The 18,238-nt window shown below is 50.2% G+C and overlaps 3 protein-coding genes across 11 annotated transcripts; 1 reads left to right on the forward strand and 2 right to left on the reverse strand.

Moving 5' to 3' along the window:
• Positions 1-3,385: 3,385 nt before the first annotated feature.
• Positions 3,386-8,414, reverse strand: EIF2B4 (eukaryotic translation initiation factor 2B subunit delta). 7 transcript variants are annotated; one of them, XM_025454345.3, is made up of 13 exons: positions 8,272-8,414; positions 7,848-7,891; positions 7,379-7,517; positions 6,982-7,185; positions 6,225-6,307; positions 5,967-6,058; positions 5,617-5,731; positions 5,339-5,415; positions 5,042-5,144; positions 4,652-4,779; positions 4,334-4,511; positions 3,754-3,934; positions 3,386-3,633 (listed from the first exon to the last, which is right to left on the reverse strand). In XM_025454345.3, the coding sequence occupies exons 1-13, from the start codon at positions 8,300-8,302 to the stop codon at positions 3,434-3,436; spliced, it is 1,575 nt and encodes a 524-aa protein (XP_025310130.1). In that variant the 5' UTR covers positions 8,303-8,414; the 3' UTR covers positions 3,386-3,433. The 7 variants fall into 7 exon arrangements, with proteins under 7 accessions (XP_025310130.1, XP_025310129.1, XP_025310128.1 ...); XM_025454344.3 differs by having other exon boundaries at positions 6,982-7,188; XM_025454343.3 differs by lacking the exon at positions 8,272-8,414 and having other exon boundaries at positions 7,848-8,141.
• A 70-nt stretch (positions 8,415-8,484) lies between these two features.
• On the forward strand, positions 8,485-14,227 carry SNX17 (sorting nexin 17). The gene is made up of 15 exons (XM_025454354.3): positions 8,485-8,753; positions 9,223-9,297; positions 10,269-10,386; positions 10,901-10,965; positions 11,245-11,355; positions 11,466-11,556; positions 11,713-11,800; positions 12,057-12,126; positions 12,411-12,503; positions 12,602-12,805; positions 12,902-13,027; positions 13,190-13,267; positions 13,408-13,482; positions 13,576-13,617; positions 13,717-14,227. Exons 1-15 carry the CDS (start codon positions 8,691-8,693, stop codon positions 13,828-13,830), a joined length of 1,413 nt encoding a protein of 470 aa, XP_025310139.1. The 5' UTR covers positions 8,485-8,690; the 3' UTR covers positions 13,831-14,227.
• A 108-nt stretch (positions 14,228-14,335) lies between these two features.
• On the reverse strand, positions 14,336-18,014 carry ZNF513 (zinc finger protein 513). 3 transcript variants are annotated; one of them, XM_025454352.3, is made up of 5 exons: positions 17,580-17,740; positions 17,168-17,329; positions 15,596-16,183; positions 14,828-15,504; positions 14,336-14,614 (listed from the first exon to the last, which is right to left on the reverse strand). In XM_025454352.3, the coding sequence occupies exons 1-5, from the start codon at positions 17,632-17,634 to the stop codon at positions 14,552-14,554; spliced, it is 1,545 nt and encodes a 514-aa protein (XP_025310137.1). In that variant the 5' UTR covers positions 17,635-17,740; the 3' UTR covers positions 14,336-14,551. The 3 variants fall into 3 exon arrangements, with proteins under 3 accessions (XP_025310137.1, XP_025310138.1, XP_025310136.1); XM_025454353.3 differs by lacking the exon at positions 17,580-17,740 and adding an exon at positions 17,870-18,014 and having other exon boundaries at positions 14,336-15,504; XM_025454351.3 differs by having other exon boundaries at positions 14,336-15,504.
• Positions 18,015-18,238: the final 224 nt, after the last annotated feature.

The following is an 18,238-nucleotide window of genomic DNA, read 5'->3' on the forward strand; positions in this document are numbered from 1 at the left end:
TCATATAAGTTTTACAGGTCTCAGCATACTAACTAGAAGAGTTCAAGATGTATAAATAGGGACAGGAAAGACTGGAGTAAACCAGTCTTTGTCTTCCCCAAGAATTCCCCCCCCTATTAAATTCCTTTAGTTACACAAAACATTTGAGAAAAACGTGGGAGGAGCTAGCTAAGACTTTAAAAAAAAAAAAAAAAAAAAAAAAAGCCTGAGTTAAGGGACTCACCCCAACTGCCTTAGCGAATTTAGGCTGTGCCTAACTTAGGCTGTGCCTAACTTAGGTTGTGCCGGGGCTTAGGACCAGCTTTGTGACAACACAAAATTGGGTGCGGCTCAGGCAGCAGTTCCCCTAATCCGTACTATCTTAAATACTTGTCTGATGGGACAGCTCTAGGAAATGTCTCTCCACTCCTGTTGCCTCAGATCAGGCCATCTTTGACTTAACTGCAAAATCTTTTATATTACTTGTATTCACTTTTGGAATAAGATATTCACGTGGCTCAAAATTCAAAGGATACATAAAGTGGAGACTCCCTTCTACCTGTCTCCACATGCACACAATCAGTTCCTAGTTACAGATCCAAGATATTTTATTTATACACATATGAAATGCATATATATCTTTACCCTTTTAATTCAAACAATGAATACACACACTGTCCTGCATCTGCCTTCTTTTAACTGAGTGTACCTTGGAGATTGTCCTTTTTTTTGGTATTAAAACCTTCCTCAGGGTAGTCCTGGTGGCTCAGTGGTTTAGCACCATCTTCCGCCCAGGGCCTGATCCTGGAGACCCGGGATCGAGTCCCACGCCCGGCTCCATGCATGGAGCCTGCTTCGCCCTCTGCCTGTGTCTCTGCCTCTCTTTCTGTGTCTCTCATGAATAAATAAGTAAAATCTTAAAAAAAAAAAAAAAACCTTCCTCATTCTTTATTATGGCTGCTTAGTAATGATATAAATGTAGGAAATAGTTGACCCTTGAACACAGGGGTCAGGGGTGCTAACCCCTGTGCAGTGGAAAATCTCTCCCCAAAAACTTTACTGAATAGCCTGCTGTTGGCTGGAAGCCTATAAACTGTCAATACATATTTTGTATGTCAATATGTATTATATACAGTATTTCTTACAGTAAGCTAAAAAAATACAGTAAGCTAGAGAAAGGAAAATGTTAAAATCATAAGGAGAAAATACATTTACAGTACCGTAGCATAACAACAACAAAAAAATCGGTGGACCCACACAGTTCAAACCCATGTTGTTTAAGGGTCAACTATAATTTGAGTTAGTCCCTTGTTCTTATTAATGGGTATTTAGGTGGTTTCTAATCTTTTGCAATTGTAAACAATTCTGCTACAAATAACCTGTTACTTCAAATGTGTAATCTATGGGTAGGAAGCATTATAAATTTCTGGAGGCAGAGTTGCTGGACCAAAGTTTTGATGCATTTATAATTTTGATTGACAAGCAATCTTTCTATTGATCTGTTTCTCTGCCTCTAATCTCTACCAGTTATCTTTCTAAAGTATAGAGCTGACCCTGTGGATCCTCTGCTTAATTTTAATGATTAATATGCTCAATAACTTAACCCATGAGCTGATAAATCTTTTTTTTTTTTTTTTAAGAGAAAGCCAACTATTCTATAACTACACATTGTATGACACTGGAAGTAGTGATCAATTCCTGTAAACTAGCAAATAAAAGGAAAGAAACACTTATCTCATCTTTGTAGTATGAACTATAATTCAGAATAAGTAGAAGGAATTCTTTTTAGAAGATTATCAGCTAGCAAATATGGAAAGAATCCTAGAATTAGGGGAAAAAATAATTTTGCATCCCCTAATGAAATAATCGAAGCAGTAACCACCAGTGAATGAAACCACTAAATGAAAACTTGAGAAAATTTAAAATGTCAAACTTTAAAACTGGATCCACTCAAAACTAAACAGCTATTATTTGCCTCCTGATGTGACGCTATATGAAATGCAACACCACTTACGAAGTATTCTTGCCCAAAAAGTTGAATGGAGTTAGAGGAATGAGTTAATTGACACTACATGGAAACCAAAAGTCAAATCCAGTGGAGAACATTTTATAAGACAACCTTATTTCCGGAACAAATCTTGTCTGAGAACAGAAGGGAGGTTGAGGAGACTACTTCTGATTACAATAAATTGAACACCTGCTAACCAAATGTAATGTACAGATTTGTTTGGATCCTAATTCAAACAAACCAACTGTAAAAAAGCCAGTTTTTGAGACAATCAAGAAAATTTGATTATGGATTGAGCAATACTAAGAATTTAATAGGTATAACAACACAGTAAATGTCTGTATTTCTTACAGACACAAACTGAGGTTTGTAGGAGTGAAATGATACAATATCTTGGATTTCCTCTAAAGTAACTTCAGCAAGGGAAAAAAAAAAAAGGAAATAAAAAGCGAGCACACGTGGCCAATCTTGATAATTATTGTTTCTGGGACAGGGATTCTTAGCACAGTTCACTCTACACACATGTACACACAAAATGGAGGACTCTCCCATTTTTTTAGACTAATCACAATGGTAAAGACTCACAGTCTGGCCCCAACCCAACCTACCTTTGCAGCTTTATCTTTCACTCTCCACATAAGCCTCGGGTCTAGCTTCACTATACTGTACTGGACACTTTGGATTGGCCACTCGGTTTCTGAATTCAAGCTATTCCAGCTGCTGATGTGCCTTCCCATTCTTTTCCAACTGGGAAACTCCCTACCCTCGTAGGTCACATGCTCCCTGTGAAGTCCTCTCCAACCTTAATAGATTTCCTGGTATCATCTATGGTTGCCTCCTAGGAACACTGTTCATATGAATAGTGGAACTTCTCTCATACTGCAGATACTATCCACTTCCACCATGATGAATGAATATTTGTCAATGGCAGATAGCATAGAAATTAGGGCACAGTCTTAATTTATAATTGCCTGAGATTACAAGCTGCTTGTTACTCTTATCCTGGACAAGAGCCTCTCCATGCCTTAGCTGTGTTGCCTTGCCAAGTAGCAACCTCCATGTCTGTTTTCTTATCTGTAAAATTTCTTTTCATGGAGCTACCTTAACCTTCCCAAACAGATCAGAAAGGGGTTAAAGCACTTTCCAACACGTAGGTACTCAATGTTAAAAATACTAAATAATATGTAATGACTTAATATGTCAATATATTCTATTAATGATTCTAAAATACTAAAAATATCTCTCTGAAAAGAAAAAAATAAAAATAAAATAAAAAAATAGAAAATAAAATAAAATAAAAATATCTCTCTGATTTTTCCCTATATTCCTCCTCATACCTAGCTCAGTGTCTGTAACCTAAGTGATGGCGATACTAAAAGACATACAAAGGCACCCGAGTTTCTGAATGCAGGGAGTATGTCATTTATTGACCCTGTGTTCCCCCACTCACTGGTCGCTACTCTTGACTCGTAGAACAACCGGTACAGAACTGCAAGGAATCATCCCCAGCTCCGTGATCACCAGATCCACCAGTTCCGGGGGGGTCACGTCATAGACTAGATTTAACAACCGCAGGGACAGGTGGTTCTGCCAGTTAGCCAGGGCCACATGTTCTCCTCGCTCACAAAGCAGATCATCGGGGTCATCTGCAATGGGAGACGTACCCATTTATGTCCTTGTGGAAAACAAGATGTAGTTCGACCTTCCCTCCTCCCTTCCAAAATTCAGATCTTTGAAACCTTCTCTCTGCCTCCTGGGCTCCTTACCTAGCTCATTAGAGACAAAAGCATCAGTCTGCACACGCTCACAGAACTTGTATGTTTCACAGCAGACCAGCACTGGCACATTATGGGCTCGTGCCACCAGGGCCAGCTGTGCTGTCCCTACCCGTGACATCACGGACCCGTTGGCCAGGAGTGCGTGAGCTCCCAATAGCACCTTAGAAACCTATTTATTTTGAACAGTGGAGAGGGAGAGAAAATGTGATATGTGATTAATGCACAATCAGGTTCCCCACTTCCTGCCCAGGATAGCAATATTAAGGGCAATAACAGAACTTAATGATAGTTCTTCTTAGAAAACACCTGACCATTGACCCCACTGCACCTCCCACAAGAAAATAAAACTCTGAAGTTACTTTTGTCCTGTCTCCTCTTCATGGCTGCTAATTTACTGTTCATATGACACTGTGCTATAACATGTTGTAGATGTTTTTCCTATTAAATACAAACAGGGCTATAAAAGTTTAGTATTTTTAAATAATTGTAACCTTGGGAAGACAGGATTTTATCTATACCACTACACCCTTTTACCTCCAACTTTGGAGTCCCTTTCCTCTGCCCTCACCTCTGGGAGCACATAGGAGGCTGCAGGAATCAGCAGGTAGGAGGCAGGGACCCCAGCACGGACCAGAGAACGTAGTGTGTGCCTTCCCTCCAGCCGTGGCCGGCTGTCCACCACTACCACCCGAAACCGCCGGCCCTTAGCCCAAGCCTCCTGAAGGATTCGTGATACCAGAGACGAGCTGGAGTGAATGGAGAGGAGGATTCAGTTATAGATGTCACTAACGGACAGGCAGCCAGCTCACTGCTAAAGGGCAAAGGGGCAATCTTTTCTTCAGATTGTTATACCCCCCAATTTTCTGTCATAGGGTCCGGACCATACCATCCATATACCAGGATCACATCTCCATTATTGATCTTCTTATAAGCAAAGCGGGAAATTGCCTGAGCTGCAAGCACAATCTTCTCTTGCACATACCGATCAATGGCTGCTCGAAGTTCTGACTTGGCCTAAATGGATTAAGATGCTTAGGGAACAAGAAATGGACACATTTCTTCCTTTGATGATCATGCCAGATGCTTGAGTATGTGTACAATGATGGTTGAAAGTGGGCCAAAAGGGGGCCCAAAGGTGGCATAAGTCAGCCAGCCCAACCACTTCCTTAACCCTTGACCAGGGCAGAATGGCCTCACTGTCACTTCTGGGAGTCCTGATTGTGTTTCTCAGCTGTACCCTCAGGGGTATGCTTTGCTCATTCCTCATATTCATCACCTCCTCTTCCCGCTTGGAGCTGCTCACACCCGTGATCTCCTTGTTAAGGAACTTGATGGCGTTGTACATGCTTGCTGACAGGGGACGGCACTGAGTCAGGAAGCTACAAAGACAATACCTCGTGTTTGTGTGACTCTATAATGTGCGACTCTACAACTTACATTCGTGCTTAAATATGTTTTCTTTAATAAAGAAGACAAAGAACAGAAAAATAAAATAAGAGGTAAAAGAGCAAGAGAGAGGGTACAAAAAGAGGACTAGGTGAGGGGGCAGCAGACTTGCGGTGGTTGTCCTTACCTGAAGTAGGGCTTTAGTTTATTCACTAGATCCCTTGAGAGTTCTTCATTGGGAGGTGTTGTGTAATCTTGAATTACCTATAAGGTACACAAAGTTATCAGCAAAACATCTCCTAATAAAGGGCTCTGAAAGGGGGCTAAGGCAAGTTTCACTGAACAAAGCGTTCTGAAGGTGGAGTCATTCCCTCTGTCCCTCAGAGATTACTTTGGGTAAGAGGAATCTGGGGTAGTGCTGGGGAAGGTGGGACTGGGTCACAGAGGGAACAAGACAGGGCTTACCTGCTGCAAGGCACGAAGCAGGGCAATACACCGGGCATTGGAGCCACTGACCAGGCCCTGGGAGTACTGCAGCCCGAGTCGCACCATGGCTGGGTGGATCACAGAGGATGGGATGCTGATGGGATGGCGGTGTCACACACTTTGCAAGGGAGCTTGAGTACCTACTGCCCACCTGCCCCTGATGAAAAGGAACTTCCTTCACTAGCACAGACACCCCCATTTCCTCTAGAGCTTTGCCTTGTGTGCAGGCTTCTTCCCATAGACCCCATCTCAAATTTCCAGTCACTTTCAATACTAAGTTACCACAACTCCTAGAACTTAAAAGTTACAACAATTTCATAGAATCCTACCTCATATATTGAGTCAGAGAGTTTTGTCTGCTGTACTGGGGTAGGTGGGAGAAAAGACTGACTTTGGATCCATAATCGTTTCGTGTAGGAACCTTGACAAAATAAGAGACAGGACCAATGGAAAATAAACAGTGAGGCTACTTGGCCCCAAATACCCTGTCTTCTTCAGGGTATCATTTGTCTCGAGCACCTTTCCCCCCTTCCTCTAACCCATCTCCCTTAGGCAATTTCTGGCCAGGCATTGAAACCACTTCCTACCTGTTGCTGCTCTGGTTTTTTAGCAAGCCTTCTCAGAAGTGTAAGGTCATCAACCTGAGTGTGCTCAGGGAGACGCTTCACTCCTAAAAGATAATGACCATGTTTTCAAGACACTGTAGGTGATAATGAGAAATCTGCTTTTAAGGAATAAGGGACATCAAGAAAGATGGATGGGGGAGATGAAAAACGGGGAAAAAAAGAGTAGAAGAAATAGAGATAGGATGAGGTTGAGTGGAGAATTCTGAACTCTTGGTCCCAAGGCTAAGAATGGGAAGGGAGAACTGTTTTACTGTGGGAAAGCCTGAGCTAACACAAGAATTAAAATAAAAACAGAGGGACACCTGGGTGGCTCAGCGGTTTAGCACCTGCCTTCAGCCCAGGGTGTGATCCTGGAGTCTCGGGATCAAGTCCCACATTGGGCTCCCTGCACGGAGCCTGCTTCTCCTTCTGTCTGTGTCTCTGCCTCTCTCTCTCTCTCTCTCTGTCTCTCATTAATAAGTAACTAATCTTTAAAAAGAATAATAAAATCAAAACAGAGGGATGCCTGGGTGGCTCAGCAGTTGAGCATCTGCTTTCAGTTCAGGGCATGATCCCAGGGTCGGGAGATTGAGTCACGTATCGGGCTCCCTGCAAGGAACATGCTTCTCTCTCTGTCAATGTCTCCACCTCTTTCTCTGCGTCTCTCATAAATAAATAAATAAAATCTTAAAAAAAATAATAAAATCAAAACAGAGGTCTTGAAACAAAGGGAAGGTACCTGAAGGGGTTTCTCCAGCAGTGCTGGGGCAGGCCCGAGGTGGTGGCCCTCCTTGTTCTCCTTTCCTTGCCTGTTTCAGGGCCCGCTCAGCCTCCTGCTTAGCCCGCCGTTCAGCACGAAGTTCAGCTTTACTTCGACCAGTTGGAACTTTCTCCCCAGCAGTGGCCAACTGACTGCCTGGTCCTGGCAGTTCTTTGGCTGGGCCTACTAAAGACAGAAAGAAGACATGCCCAAGCCCCAGGCAGGTAATATCTATGCCCCAGCCAAAGCTTCTCTGCTCATCTAAATTTCCTTACTGCCTACTTGTTCAAACCAACTTTGTCCCGTCTCCTCCTCTTCTCTCCCACACATCCCTCTACGAGTTCCACACCCCAGTCATTTAAAAAAGCCTTCGCACCTTGCTGCTGGGCTGCAGGTACAACAGGGGCAGTTTTTTCTGGTTCTGCTCCCTTTTCCTCCTTCCGCTTCTTCTTCTGCTGTTTTTTTTCCTTCCGAAGCTGCAACTTCTCTTCTTGGGTCATCTCCCTCCCCACTGCCTGAGACACAAACATAGAATACAGCTCTTCCCCAAGTCCAAAGATAAAAAACAAAAACAAAATACTACTGGTGCCTTCCTAAGATTCCCATAAGGTAAAGCCCCCAATCCTGACTCCAACCAGCTGTTAACAAGATTACATCCCATAGAGATGGAAGCTTCTCCTCCAGGTTCAGAGTCACATACTGTTAGGGATGAAAAAAAAACTGTAAAAATCTGGCGTTCCGGAGAAATAAAGTGAAACGAGGATGGAGGCTGGGGCCCAATGAAGCTGCCACACAGCCTCCTGCGTAGAGCCTGACAGGCGTTTTCCGAGGGCACTCTCACTTACCCCAGGCCGAGTAGAAAGCTCCGCCTTCATCCCAGACCCCGAATCTGCATCAGAAAACAGATCACAAAGTGAGCCTGAGAGGCTCCGGGAGGGTTTGTAGGAGCTCGTACTCGCCGCGGCTGGCTGCTGGGTCTGCATGACCACGGCTCCGCCACCAGGCGGGAGGCAAGCCAGGGATCCGCGTGGAGACGCAAGGTGCGGCAAGATCAAAGGAAGGCGGGGGAGGCAGCCGGCCTGGGCCCCCGCCCTTCTCTCCAGAGCCAGGCGGGACGCGGCGCGGGGCTGCGCCCCAGGCAGTACACCCCAGAGTCCGGAGAGGCACCGGAACGGAGCGACAGGACCCAGAGGGACTCAGGGCTCGGCCGCAGCCGCCCGCTGCGCGGCGGCTCGCGTACCAGTTCGTGTGCCCCCGCCCTTCACTCACCCTCACGAACAGCCACAGCCACGGCAGCCATCACCCTCGGTCCTAGGCTCCGCCCGCCGCGGTCCCAGGGCCTACAGCGCCACCTGGGCCGACCCCCGCGGCGCACAGCCCTCCGCGGACTACAATCTCCGACGTGCACTGGGGCCCCGCCCGGGCTACGGGCGCCGATTAGGGCCCTCTCAGCTTTGGGCTCCCGGGCGTGGCAGTCGGCTCTTGCTCTTTAGACTACAGTTCCCAGCATGCCCGGGGCGCTGCGCCCCGGAGCGGACGTCCCACCACCCTTCCCACCTCCGATCTCAGCACCCCCCCCCCAAAATGGCGAGTGAGGCAGCGGGGACGCGCTGAGCGGCGGAGGCGAGCGTGTAAAGCCGCTGCGGCCCTGTCAGTCCGGAGCCCGGCTGGGCCCTGCCGCAGGGAACATGCACTTTTCCATTCCTGAAACCGAGTCCCGCAGCGGGGACAGCGGCGGCTCCGCCTATGTGGTGAGGAGCGGCCGGAGCCGGGCCGGGCAGGGGCGGGGATAACGGGCCGGAGCCCTCTCCCAGCGGCCTCCGAGGCCTGGCCGCCACCCTTGGGGCCTGGTCCCAAGCCGCCGACTGCCGACGGCTTCGCTAGGAGCTTATATCCCGTCTCAGATGCGCCCAGAGGTCGCCCCATCTCCTCCAGGTCCTTTGTTCGCCCGCGTCGTCTCCCCCTGGATGGGCTGCGGCCGCTCTGGTGGGCGTCATTGGCCTCTTGGGGAGGGAGACTGCGCGACACTAGGGCCCGAGTTGCCCCCGGGCTGGTCCTTCTGCTTTAGAACTTGACCCTGGGGAAACAGACTAATAAACCCTCGGACAATCTCGGTGCGTTACTCAGGCGTAGCTTGTGCCAGACGACTTCTGGCCAGCGTTTTCAAGGGGGTCGCCCAGACCGAGACCCTAAAACGCTTGCCTGCTTTTGTGTCTTCAGGCCTACAACATTCACGTGAATGGAGTCCTGCATTGCCGGGTGCGCTACAGCCAGCTCCTGGGGCTGCACGAGCAGGTGGGACCAGCACCCCTGCCTTGAGGCAGCTTTCAAGCCCTTTCCTACACCTGGGCATCGGTGTCTCCATTTCTCCCCACTTGGCTTCCTTGTAGATGTTCCCCTTTAATCACTGCCGCTGGGGAGGATCTGGTGCTTTATCTTAGGATTGACATTTCCGGGGAACTCCCTAAGAAGCTTAGTGTCTGCTGCTGTAACTGCTCTTCCTTATATTCACATCCGCCTTTCTGCTTCCCTGTCGGCAGTCTTACTTCAGCCTTTGCCTGTGCATGGAAAAACTGACCTCCCCCCTCCCTTCTTTGCTGCCAAAGCACATTCCTTCTGTCATCTGAGCTGCAACTTGAAATTCTTTTCCCTTCTCATACAGATCATTCACAGGATCCTTCTGTGTTCTTTAGCTCATTTCAGTGGCCTAGCTGTTCAGTTATCCTTATGTATCTCTGACGCAATGTTTCTATGTTCTCCTCACCAGATTTCGAGCTCTCTTCAACTCAGTGCAGAGTCCTGGTTCTACTGATGACTAGCTGTGCAGCCTTGAGCAATTTCTTTGGGCCTAGTTTCTAAGACCTAAAAATGTATTTGTCGATCTGCAAAGTCCCTTTAAGTCTTAAAACCTTTTGTGAACCTATTTTGCTATATTTAACTGGGAACATAAATTTTCCTTAAAAAGCTCTTTGGTTCCAGTGAGGGTTCAATGAACACAGTCTTGCTAGATAATCAAAGGCTTTCCCTAGGCCCTGGCCCTACACAAACCCTACCCACACCGTGAAGGGGCTGACGTGTACATAGTAAGATAAGAAAGAACTTATGTTTAGGACACTCCGAGAAAGGAATAATTTCCTGGATGACTAGGGTACATGGGGGAGGGAGGGAAGGGAAAGGGAGCCTAAAAGAACATTGTGACTGACTGTGGATTGCGTCTTCTCTTTCGCTATGTTTATGTGAAGGGTTGTATCTCTTTCTCCAAATAGCTTCGGAAGGAGTATGGGGCCAATGTCCTTCCTGCATTTCCCCCAAAGAAGCTTTTCTCTCTGACACCTGCTGAGGTGGAACAGCGGAGAGAGCAGTTAGAAAAGTACATGCAAGCTGGTGAGTGGCTGGAGGGAACTTTAGGCTGTGTTGAGAGCTATGGAAAGAGACTCAAAACAGCTGGTTCTGTAGACTTGGCCTAAATTAATTTCTACATCTGGGGATTCTCTTGATTTGTTAATTAGGAAAAGTAAATAGCATGTAGGAATGCTCTAGGTATTTGTAAAGCTATTTGGTCAATATACTAATATAGTTTGGAAATACCACTGTAACACTATGTAGCCTTAAAGCAGTTTAGATTGGTGGGGAGAACTGAATTTGTATCTGACATGCTTTAGATTAACATCATTGTTATTTCCCTAGTTCTATAGACTGGACTCAACTAGATGGCAGCCAAGGGTGGGGCAGGTGAAGAATTTATGCAAACAGTGAGTGAGGTGAGGCCAGCTGGGGGATGTGACAGGCCATCATCAGCCCAGGAAATGGGGTAGGGGAGGAAACTACCAAGAAAAGAGCTGGGGGGAGTCAAGAGGGAGTTCTAAATTACTGGAACATTGTTCTCTTGTCTCCTCAGTTCGGCAGGACCCACTGCTTGGGAGCAGTGAGACCTTTAATAGCTTCCTGCGTCGGGCACAACAGGTAAGGTTCTGGGTGGGACCGAGATTTAAGGGAAGCATTTTCCTATAGGGCCATGTCGTTTTAAGGCAGTGGCTACAGAGAAATCATCTTGGCACCTATTTTTTTATGGGATGGGACTTTTGCTGTACCAATGAGATCAAGAAAACCCAGCCTGTAATTAAGCAGCTGAGAATAAAGACACTAGGAAGGACCTAGACATGAGTTGGGGATGGGTCAGAGCTAGACATGGGGCAGGTGTTAACAAGGTGGTGTCTCTGTTCTTATGTATGTTCACACCAGGAGACACAGCAGGTCCCCACAGAGGAGGTTTCCTTGGAAGTGCTGCTCAGCAACGGGCAGAAAGTTCTGGTCAATGTGCTAACTTCAGATCAGACTGAAGATGTCCTAGAGGTGAGGTACTAGTATTGCAGTGCCCCACCTCCCCTGCACCCCAGGGTTCCAGGTTTAGGGGTAATTGTAACAGCTAGTATGATGAGCTCTACTTGCTTCCTGATTCCTAGGCTGTGGCTGCAAAACTGGATCTTCCAGATGACTTGATTGGATACTTTAGTCTCTTTCTAGTTCGAGAGAAAGAGGATGGAACCTTTTCTTGTGAGTTTCTGTGGACTTGACTGCTTCCTTGTGCTTCTAGGGGTAAATTTGCCCTGCCAATTCCTCCCAAAATATGACATTTCCTCAGGGCTCCTCTCTTGACTTTTCTCTCCTTGAATCTCATGACATTTTCCTTTTTTTCTTTTTAACTCATAGTCGTACGGAAGTTGCAAGAGTTTGAGCTGCCTTATGTGTCTGTTACCAGCCTTCGGAGTCAAGAGTATAAGATTGTGCTAAGGAAGAGGTCAGGGCTGGGCTTGGAGGAGGGGGAGGTACTGGATTGGATTACTGGGCCATGTACTAAGAAGAACCTGGACAAGGGGATAGTGCTGGGTGTTTCTACTAGGCCTTCCAGGCTTCTTCCCACTATACTACCATTTGCCCAATAGTTTTAGATTGTTCCTGTCTTCTTTTTTTTTTTTGTTCCTGTCTTCTATCCACGTCTCTTGCCTTACCCCAGCTTAGCCCCGTTACCCCTTTCCACCCCCTTGGCCTCACAGTTATTGGGATTCTGCCTATGATGACGATGTCATGGAGAACCGGGTTGGCCTGAACCTGCTATATGCTCAGGTGAGCTTGGAGCTGCCTCAGAACCCTTCCCCTGAAATAGATACTGGTGCCCCCACTCTGCAAAGAAAACTTTTCATGTCTTTACTTCCAGTTCTGGGGAGAGTTCCTAGAATACTGTCAGGGCACCTGGCAACAACCTGCTCCCCCTACTTTGTAAGCTGCCATAGTCAAGGTCTTACTGCAAGGAGGTCACTCAAGCATGGGGCTAAGGATCAGGCTGGACAGAGGTAACTGGACCTCTGACTGGAAGTCCCCAACCCCCTCATCCTTTCTCTCTGTTGTAGACAGTATCAGACATTGAGCGTGGGTGGATTCTGGTCACCAAGGAGCAACACCGGCAGCTCAAATCTCTGCAAGAGAAGGTCTCCAAGAAGGAGGTGGGCCCGTTTTCCTATCTCCTTCCAAGGGCTGTTTTCTGACACACATACCCCACTCCCCCGCCGCTGACCCACCCCGTGTGGTGACTGGGTTTCAGTTCCTACGACTGGCTCAGACCCTGCGGCACTATGGCTACTTGCGCTTTGATGCCTGTGTGGCTGACTTCCCAGAGAAGGACTGTCCCGTGGTGGTGAGCGCAGGCAACAGTGAGCTCAGCCTCCAGCTCCGCTTGCCTGGCCAGCAACTCCGTGAAGGCTCCTTCCGGGTCACCCGCATGCGGTGCTGGCGGGTCACCTCCTCTGTGAGTTGGGGTAGGCCTTTGGGATGGTGGCCTGGCAAGCCTTGAGCTTTGGGATTGGTCAGGATGATCTCAGCCTAACTCTCCTTTGTCTCCCAGGTGCCACTGCCCAGTGGAAGCACAAGTAGCCCAGGCCGGGGCCGGGGTGAGGTGCGCCTGGAACTGGCTTTTGAATACCTCATGAGCAAGGACCGGCTACAGTGGGTCACCATCACCAGCCCCCAGGTGTGAGCTCACCCTCAGGCCTCCTCTGGAGCCCATTGCACCGTCTCTTAGATACCCAAGTCTAGGGCTTCCAGGACTCCATGTGAGTGGGAGCCCTTGTCTTAGGGGTGCTGGGCTCAGAATGACAACTCTAGTCAGGCTGAGCTCTCTTCTTGCCCTCAGGCTATCATGATGAGTATCTGCTTGCAGTCCATGGTAGATGAACTGATGGTGAAGAAATCTGGTGGCAGCATCAGGAAGGTAAGCAACAGGTGTGGACCAGGCAGCTGAGTGGTTGTGCTCTCCCCACCTCTTGTCTTAGGGCTTCTCCCAAGAGGAAGAAGTGATAGGGATTCCAAAGGGATTCTGTCCTTATCAGCACTTCATGTCTCCATCCCTAGATGCTGCGCCGGCGAGTGGGGGGCACCCTGAGACGCTCAGACAGCCAGCAAGCAGTGAAGTCCCCGCCCCTGCTTGTAAGTGTCACTTTCAGATCAGTACCCCATCTCCCAGCCTGGCCTTATTTTCCCCACTGAGGTCTCTGACACCTCTGCCTTTTCCTTCCCCAGGAGTCACCTGATGCCAGCCGGGAGTCCATGGTTAAACTCTCAGTGAGTTTCCCATGAGGGTTGGTGAGGTTGGTGGTTGGTGTTGGTAGGGGGATTTCACGAGGCTTGAGTCATCTGACCCCAACCCTACCTTTGTTACAGAGCAAGCTGAGTGCCGTGAGCTTGCGGGGGATTGGCAGTCCCAGCACAGATGCCAGTGCCAGTGATGTCCACGGCAATTTTGCCTTCGAGGGCATTGGAGATGAGGATCTGTGATCTCCAGTGCTCAGATGTCTGCCCTATACCCTGGAGGAATGTTCAGAAACTTGCCCTGTGCCTGTATCCCCCAAGCCAGGGGCGGGAGGGGTCTTTTCTTTCCTTCCTTCCCCTTTCTTCTCTTGGCCAGGGGCTTCCTAACCCACCTTCCCTTCCACCCTCTGGGCTGGCTGCACAAAGGATTCTTCTCTTTCCAGAGCTAGCCCTCAATGCCAAATTAGCATTTAGTATTTTGCACAAACTCCAAGGGACCATGGCTACCTGCCTTGGGGAGGAACCACAGCTTCCCCTGGGGCTGCTTCTGGCTTCTTGGGGCCATGGGCCAAGGGGATGGGCAGAGGTCTATGTATGGTCTGGCCCAACTCCCCATCATTAAACTCAGCCTGATTGCTGCCTACCTCTGGTTCCCTTTCACTGCCCTCCCCCTTCCCCATCATGGCACAGACTGCTGTGCTAAGGTGAGGTGGAGCTGTGCTTGCCACTGCCAATTCAGCATAGACATGGCTTTGTTAGTGTTTCCTTTATTATAAAGCACTGAAATAAGTTAAATAAACAGGTGGGAGGCTGGGCAGTCCCCCAGCCAGTTCCTCTGCTGCCCCTGGGAGCAGTGGAGGTGAATACAGGGCCCTTCTCACTGAGCTCATTAAGTGCATCAGTCAAGTAAGGCCCCTGGTCCATATGGGCCCCTTGCCCATGGGGTTTGGGCTGGTCCATATAGTGCCTAGGGTAGTCTGTGGAGCCCCTGGCCAGCGGGGGAGGAAGTAGAAGGTGACTTCTGGTCCATCTGTATAAAACGTACAGGAGAGTCAGGGCTAATCCACAGGGCCCTGAGGGAGAACAACCTAGTTCAGGGTGAGTCTGTATGGAGAGCCCGGCTACCTGCAGTGCTCAGGGGTGTGGGACCCCGAGAGCTCAACACAGAGGAGGGGCTATGAGGCGGGGCCCAACCCTCAGAGGCAGAGAGGCCAGGCCCTCCTGCCCCACCATGGCCATGCACCTTCTGGTGGCGTTTGTAGTTGTCCCAGTGGCCTGTGGTGTAGGCGCAGGTGGCACAGCGGAAGGGCTTCTCGCCTGTGTGCCGCAGCATGTGGCGTTTGAGGTTCATGCTCTGATTGCAGCTGTAGTTGCAAAGGCTACACCGAAAAGGTTTGTCCCCAGAGTGGATACGACCATGACGCTTGAGGTTGGCCAGGTTGCCACAGGCATAGGGGCAGAGGGGGCACTTGTAGGGCTTCTCTCCTGTGTGGACACGCTGGTGCCGTTTCAGGTTATCCAGATGAGCAGAGGCATAGGGACAGCGAGCACAGCGGAAAGGCTTCTCGCCACTGTGCGTCTTCATATGCCGAGCCAGGTGGTTGGGATAGTGGGTGGCAAAGGGGCAGAGGCTACAGGCGAAGCCTTTGTCACTGGGGCCCTGGGGTCCCCCGCTGGCACCCCCTCCGGCCTCTCCTCGCATGCAGCGCCCACACATGGCAGCTCCCAGCCGACTACCCTCCCCCTCCTCCAGCTCTTGTCCACAGTTCCGGCAGGTCCAAGGGAACAGCAGCTCTGGCAGTGGTTCTGATCCAGTCCCACAGAGGCCCTCCCCTTCACCCCGCAGCTGCCCACAGTCCGGCAGGAAACTGGCACCACCTGGTGGCACATGGAGGCTCAAATCTGGAAGCAGCAGAGCATCTGTGGAGACAATGAGGCCTGAGCCATGAATCCGAATATCCCTAGGGCCACCCACCCATGTCCCAGGTTCTTTTGGTTCCCAGCTCTTTACCTTCAGGTCGCCGGGGCACTGCCCCCTCCTGCTCTGTGGGACTGGGAGGCCGGGTGGGACGTGGAGCACAGCAGCGGAAGCCACAGGTCGGGCAGGGAGGAGTGGGGGGCCCCGCGTGGGTGCGCTGATGCCGCCTCAGGTTGCCCAGGCTGCTGCAGGCAAAGGGGCAGTGGGGACAGCGGTAGGGCTTCTCGCCAGTGTGGGTGCGGGTATGTCGCGTCAGGTTGACGAGCTGGGCTGAGGCGTAGGGGCAGCGGCCACAGCGGAACGGCTTCTCCCCGCTGTGTGTCTGCATGTGCCGCTTCAGGTGGCTCGAGTAGTGGGACACGAAGGCGCAGAGGCGGCATGAGTATAGTAGCCGTGGGGGCAGCGGGGGCCCCCCACCCGGCCCTCCTGCCCCACAACACGGCCCCTCACCTGTCGGCCCCCCACACAGCTGGCAGGCTGGGCCTGGCCTCTCACCCCTGGCCTCCCCTGGACCCCTGGCTGGTTCCTCAACTTCACTCTCGGCACTTAGCGGCCGGCCGCCCCCAGACTCGTCATCACTCAGCCCGTAGGGAAGCCCAGGCCTGGCCCCCAGAGAGTCTCCTGGTAAGACATAAGAAGAGACATCAACACAGGGTAGGACCAGACTCCAAACTTGCGTTCTCAGTGGTCTCCCCCTTGCGTGGTCCCACCCTTTACTTCAGTGATCCTGAAAACTGAATTATCTGCTTCTGAGTTCGTACTAACCTAGTGATGACAGCTGTACCTAACTCCACTGCACAGAAAAAGGTCAAAGGCTCACAGTGGACCACAGACTGAAATGAATCAATAATGTAATTAGCTGATTCTTGGAATAAGAAAGTAAAAATACACAAGGCAGAGGCCTGAGACCTTATTTTAAGCTCTATCTTAGTAAGATCCTTTTCAGTAACAGAACTGATTATAAAATAAAAACGATGTCAAGGGTGAGGCAAAATCTGGAATGCCGTGGTAACAAAGTAATGTACCTAAAAGATGGATTTTCTTTTACATGGATTCCCTCAATGACTTTCAAAAACATCCTTCATATAGGTGGCATAAGTGGGTAGGTGGTGCAGCAAATTAGGATGGGGTGATGTTAGGATCACTGGGAAAAGGAATGTGCAAGAATACTTGAGGGTAGGGACCAAAACCTCAATAACAAAGCTTATAATACTGCAGGTGAAGGGGAATTAGATTAGCCATAACTTAATTTGAATAAGATATTATTTCCCTGAAACTCTTAAAGTAAACTTCACATAAGGAATGTGCTAGGCAGGAAAACAAGGTTATTAAAAGGGCATTAACTTTTAACCAGTTGCTCCATGTGATTCATCCCCTGTCCTATTCATACCACCTTTGGACCAGGCCCCAGAACTTCCCCTCAACAAAGTGATGGAGCTCACTGGACCCTTAGGCAAGTGAAAAAGTCTAGCTCAAATCTAAACCAAATCACCCCTAGTTTGGCACTGTTCCGTGTTTTGCTCACTGGCACTAAATCCTAATCGACCTCTTGAAGGACTGAGGTTCTGGTGGTCGCTAATCCTTGATCAAGTCCCTCAAACCCACCTTCAGAGTCTCTCTCGAAGCCCATGAGCTGGTCGCTGTTGCCGTCACCTTCCTCCTCTTCCTCTTCCTCTTCCTCCTCAAACTCCAGATCCTGGCCTAGTAGCAAATCACTCTCCAATACCAGGGCCCCGGGTCCTTCATCGAGGGAGTCTTCGGTATCCACTGAAGAGGGGAGGGGGCTTGAAGATTCTCCCTCAGGAACCGTGCCCATCATCCACACCCCGGGAGCCAGCCCTCGCAGCCCGTACTTCCCGAACTCGCAGACCCTCTCGGGTTCCCTTAGTAGCTCGGTAGGAAGCTAGGAGTCCAGATCGCCCACCCCATACCTCAGGAGTCCCCCTCCACCCCGACCTGAACCCACTCCACTGACCCCACCCCCGCTCCTCCCCCCTCGCGGCCCCTGACCCCTGACCTTTGACCCCCTCGCATTTCACGGGCTGCGGGTGGCTCTGCTTCCTTCGGGGCATCGTGACCGGCTCCAGCCCGACGCGCCTCCGGCCTGTGGCCGCCCGGCCCCGCCCCTCCCAATCCGGCCTGCCCGCCCGCCCTTCTTCTCAGGGCCCGCGGGCCGCCCCCATGCAGCGGCGCGGGCCCCGGGCAGCCCCCTGCCCTGGCCCCGGCGCCCAGCTCAGGCCGCTCCCGCCGCCGCCGCCGCGTCCATTCATGGAGCCCCCTACCCCCCCTACGGAGACCAGCTGGTACCTCCGTCCTCGCTTCCGCTTCCGCTTCCGCAAAGCCACACGGGACATGTAGTCCGTGGAAAGCAGAAGCGGCGAAGACGTCCACTGCGTGACCAGGAAGTGATTGTGACGAAAAGAAGCAGGCGAGCCAATCAGAAATGAGATAGAAACCAGGCGGGTGAGAAGGGCCAGAGAAGCCCTTGGCCTTGCTTTCAGTCTTAAGAGTTGCCCGGCTGGTCCTAACCCCTTTCTGGAGGAACTAGGAAACTATTCCTGACTCCGAAAGGGAGTGAGGATGAGCCGCGACGCTAGGCCAGTCTGCCAGCAGCGTGGGGAGCTGCAATAACTTGGGCCCTCTCTGCCCACCCCCCACCCTCACCCCCATCCCCTC

The sequence above is a fragment of the Canis lupus genome, chromosome 17 (assembly GCF_003254725.2).
Source record: "Canis lupus dingo isolate Sandy chromosome 17, ASM325472v2, whole genome shotgun sequence".
Taxonomy (NCBI): domain Eukaryota; kingdom Metazoa; phylum Chordata; class Mammalia; order Carnivora; family Canidae; genus Canis; species Canis lupus.